Consider the following 4,781-nt stretch of genomic DNA (forward strand, 5'->3'; position numbering starts at 1 on the left):
AACAAAACTTTAAAACTTTGAGTTTAGTAAATATCTAATAAGTACTTACTAATATTTCACATATTTTTAAGGGTAAGATTATGTACTAGCAATATATTTCACACTTCCAATGGCAGGTTTTGAGTGCTGATAAGCTTTATTCAGAGTTATTACATAAGCATAACATACTTTTCCAGAAACTTACAGGCATTTTAAATGCTGCTGCTCAGCATAGGGAGCACTGATGAACTGAAATCAGTGATGCTGTGTCTATGTCAGCTGTTTCGGTGAAAAACTTACAGGAGCATTGAGCTATCTTCTCTCTTTATATCAGTATTGAGTATTAAATGTGGAATAAAATAATGACCTAGATACTTGAGCCATTTAGGAATGCAAGGACTTTGGGCTATTTGTCCTTCAAATTGCTTGTTTCTGCCAAAGTTGGAAGAAATTAATCAGGAGCCAGGACTTGCTATAACTCCAGAGCATGGAGATGGTGCTTTGTGTGTACAGAGGAACGGACCAGTCCTGTCCCCACTGAGATGAAGGACTTGTGCTTTGTGGAGACAGGCATGGGCCCTCATTTTTTCATTTGTTCTTCCTATATTTCTTAAATATCACTGCTGTTCTTCCTATTTCTTGTGGCTGGCATAGAAATATGTACAGGACTGCCAGCTGTATGTGTTGTAAGTAGAATTCACGTGCTAACAGTTAAACAATTTTTATATCTTTGTTACAAGTAAGTCAGCAAAGACAGCCTTCTCTAAGTGGGATGGGTGTTACTGACATTGGTTCACAGCTGAGTGAAGAGGAAAGGGCAGTAAGGACTCTGGCTCTAGTTATTCAACATCTGGCTCATCCGTGCCATTTCCCAGCGTTGGAAGCTCCCTCTCAGGTAGCAGCCCATACTCATTTAGGAAAGCTTCCACATCCACAGCAAAAAACTCCTCATTGAACTGTTCAGAAACACTAATGAAATTGCTCAGGAGCTCCCCGGCCTTGTAGACCAGTAGGGAGGGGAGCACCTCAGTGGAGAAGCGATCCCCGGCGCCCGTGCTGGAGGCCTTGATCTTGCAGAACTTGACGGTGGGGTACTCAGCGGCCAGGCAGGTCAGGCTGCTGTTGAGGGCCTCACAGCCCTTGACGCCGTCCTCGTAAATGTGCACAATGACCGTGGTGGTTTTGTGCTCCTTCTCCACGGCATCCAGGAACTGTTCCCCATTCTGCAGCTCGCACAGGAAGCCAAACTTGGGCCCAAAGCTGAGGCGCTGGTGCATGTCCTGCATGCAGCGTTTGCGGTATTGCTGTAGGCAGCTTTCGTCCTCCTGCGCGGCATGAATCAACTCGTACTCCTGCATGCTCATCTGTGGATATCCAGAGAGTGAGGTTAGTGACTGGGAGTCCCTTGGAGCTGGAATAGAGACAGACCCACCTGTTGTTTGGAGAGCACCAAAAGCTGAGCCAGAAGAACCATCCTTCCCTACAGTGACTCTGGGAGGTCTTGTTGAGAGACAGGTGAAGATCGTGTCTCAACACCTGCCTGTCAACATGGCGGTACTGAAGGCAGTGGCCAAATTTGGCAAAAATTTATGGATGTCTCAGAGTTAGTGGAAATTCTGCCAGTAGTGGGGCAGGTTTAATTCCTGTGTTATTGGGGGTTTGGTCCCCCCCTGTTTCAGAATTAGTAAATGGTCATGAGTTCAGGCTCAGAGCTCTATCCTGACTAATAGGTTTTTAAACCTGCTAAAAATTTTCCATTGCATTAATCAAGCATACAGCATTGTGTCAGGGAGGGGAGGAAGAACGGTCGAGCTGTGCTGTGACAGATGTGAAATACACTGCTTATTTTACTGAAGCTACCCTTTGCTTGAGAGAGGACTGGATAAAGAGACTCACGTAGCCACTAATTAAGGTTGGAAAAGCCCTCTAAGATCATCAAGTCCAGCCATTAACCCAGCACTGCCAAATCTACCTCTAGCCCCTGTCGCTGAGTACCACATTCCTATTTTTTCAATTCTTTTAGGAATGGTGATGCCATCAATACCTGGGCAGCCCCTTCCAATGTTTGAACACCCATATAGGGAAGACATTTTCCTGGTATCCACTCTAAGCCTCCCCTGGAACAACTTGTGGCCATTTCCTCTCATTCTGTGCCTTGTTCCCTGGGAGCAGAGCCCAACTCCTGCCTGTCCCCTCCTGTCAGGGAGTTGTGCAGAGCCAGAAGGTCCCCCCTGAGCCTCCTTTTCTCCAGTCTGAGCCTCCCCAGCTCCCTCAGCCACTCCTGGTGCTCCAGCCCCCTCCTCAGCTCCATTGTTTTGCACATGTATTCTGCCTGCATTGTGAGAGTTCTGCTAAGTTACACAGAAATTGAGTGGAAAATTGAAGATTTTCTACCTCATAACAGGCATGTTTTATGTAGAGCTGAAGTTAATTCCTTTTTCTTCTCTTACCTTACGGCAGAATCTCTCTCTGGTGTCTTTATCATCTCTGCTGAAAGATCTGTGTGGTGAAGACATTTGTCTAAGCATTTCTTTCTTACTCAGGGGTAAGGAGTCTCCATCTTCACTCTCTAATTTGAACTTCCTCCAGTCATTGATCACACCTTTGGGACCTAAGGGAGATGAAGTTGGCTGAGAAAGTGGTTGCAACAAGAGGTTTCCTGAGAATTTTATGTTCTTTGCTGGTTTGTCCTTTTGTGCCTCAGTTTATCTGTTCCTCCTCCTTCCAAAACACTCACCAGGAGTGCTGAGAACCAGAGCTTTCGGATCAATACGTCCCAAAAACAAAAAGGGTTTTTCTTGCCTGGATCACTTTGGTGATCTGGCTCCCATCGGGATACTTTGGAAGGATTTTGTTGAACTACAGGAGAAGTTAACATGGATGAGGATGTTGAAACATGATAAAACTGCCATGTTGGCCAAAGGTGATGTTTTGTAGACAAATATTTGATTTCTTTATAAACAGGGTATTTAAATATTAATTTAAATATTAAATGTGCATAAGAATTTGGTGTAAAACTAAGAATACAGGACATTTGAGATTATTTTTAAAAACCCCAAACAATACCTGTTGCACTGGAAGAGTAACGCAATAAATAAGGCAAATAAGGTAAATAAGGCAAATTATAATTCTGATTGTAATGTAGATCCTAGTCTTTGGAGCTGCCTGATTAAACTGCTTAAGTTTTGAAATTGGGAAAAAAAAATAATTGCAAAATTCCAGTGCTGTTTTTCAAAATGAAGACATTTAATCTGCATCTTAGCAGAAAGCAAAAACAAAGACTACAGTGTTTTCAGAGGTGAAGTTTCCTATGGAAAATTTAGAAAAGGCTGGGTAAGCAGCTCTCATTTTCACAATGAAGATGTGATCAAAGTGAGATGTGGTATGTTTTATATGTATATATATATTTTTATATATTTAATAGAATGGTTTGGGTTGGAAGGGACCTTAAAGCTCATCTCATTCCACCCCCTGCCATGGGCAAGGACACCTTCCACTAGCTCTGTTGCTCAGAGCCCCATCCAGCCCTATTATAATCTTGGCCAACAGCAGCAAGGCTGGTTGTGAAAGAACCCCAGAGTTATTACAAGAACTGCATTCATTATAGCTCCAAGGAAAGAAGTCCTCAGAGCAGAGGGAGGGAATGATTGCCATCCTGTTACCTGGCAATGGGGTGGAGGAGCTGTAGAGCTGAACACAATGTCAGTACTTATAAAAACCCTTGTGATTGAGCACTGGATTAAAAAGAATTATGGTTTTGAGTGAGGTCTCTTTTAAAGTTTCTAAATGCTGTGCTGTGTTTGTCACAAGGGGCATTTTTAGCACCTTCTAGTGAAACGTTATCACCTAATTCTAACGTGGGAGTATGGGTTTTGTTGATCATTTGTTGTCTATTCTCCTCCCCTGGAGAACAAAGTGAAGCAATAAACCACAGGGGTGAGGAAATAAACCAACAGGAGCCATGTTGGGCCATGGCTCTTGGTGGCTTTGTCAAGTGTCCCCTATGTTTCCCTTTGCTTCAGGTCTGAGGAGGAGCAGCACAACGTTTGGTGTTACCTGCCTTCCATGGAGGCTGTCACTTGCCCCAAAGTACCTTCTCATTGCCTTTGGAACCTGTGCTTTTGTGCAAGAGGTTTGGCCACTGGAACAACTGGAATTCTGGGCTTCCCCAGTGAACACCAACAGTTTAAAAAACCCAGTTAGTTTCCTTGCCTGTGTGTGTTGCCTGTCCTTCAAAGTCTTCTTCCAAGCTGGTGTTGGCATTTTCTTCCATTTCAGTGGCTGGAGTAGGAAATGCTGCAAGTCCCAAAGGGAGAACAGTTAATAACAGCATAGCAAAGGGATAAGCTTGCAGCAGGTACAGCACAGTGTGTAATTTCCTGTAGCTGGTGAGTATCAGTGAAGATCAAAATACACATGGTAATTATGGAGCTTGTCATTGACCCACAGAAAGCAATTGGGATATATGTCAGTCTCCTAAAAAATGTGTCTGGCCAGATTCTCAGGTGAGGGTTCCTTCATTATGCTGTTCCTTCCCAATCACTGGAGAATATCAGGGACAGGGTCATGGATAACAGTGGGTGTAAAACTTCCTGCAATGGAAATGCTAGTGAGCATTTTCTTACCTTTTTTTTTTTTTTTTTTTAATCCCTCTTGGGAATGGGACCCTACTAATTTTCCAGGTGCTGTAAGTATTTATTTTTAAGGCTTGCCCAAATGCTCATTTCACATACAGAAAATGGAGCCAAATATTTGAACTTGTTGGGCAAGAGACCTCTGAACATCCTGGAGCTGGCTGGGCC

At 43.6% G+C, this 4,781-nt stretch overlaps 1 protein-coding gene across 1 annotated transcript; it reads right to left on the reverse strand.

Moving 5' to 3' along the window:
* Positions 1-818: 818 nt before the first annotated feature.
* Positions 819-4,252, reverse strand: PDC (phosducin). The gene is made up of 3 exons (XM_058843306.1): positions 4,192-4,252; positions 2,430-2,590; positions 819-1,343 (listed from the first exon to the last, which is right to left on the reverse strand). Exons 1-3 carry the CDS (start codon positions 4,250-4,252, stop codon positions 819-821), a joined length of 747 nt encoding a protein of 248 aa, XP_058699289.1.
* Between the last annotated feature and the right edge of the window lie 529 nt (positions 4,253-4,781).

Source organism: Poecile atricapillus, chromosome 7 (genome assembly GCF_030490865.1).
Source record: "Poecile atricapillus isolate bPoeAtr1 chromosome 7, bPoeAtr1.hap1, whole genome shotgun sequence".
NCBI classification, from domain to species: domain Eukaryota; kingdom Metazoa; phylum Chordata; class Aves; order Passeriformes; family Paridae; genus Poecile; species Poecile atricapillus.

Excerpts from the sequence above, each read along its gene's own strand:
- PDC (XM_058843306.1), bottom strand. The coding sequence starts at position 4,252 with ATGGAAGAAAATGCCAACACCAGCTTGGAAGAAGACTTTGAAGGACAG. Across the intron at positions 2,591-4,191 it reads AGGACAGGCAACACACACAG|GTCCCAAAGGTGTGATCAAT; the intron begins GCAAGGAAACTA and ends CATCTCCCTTAG. Across the intron at positions 1,344-2,429 it reads GAGAGAGATTCTGCCGTAAG|ATGAGCATGCAGGAGTACGA; the intron begins GTAAGAGAAGAA and ends GGATATCCACAG.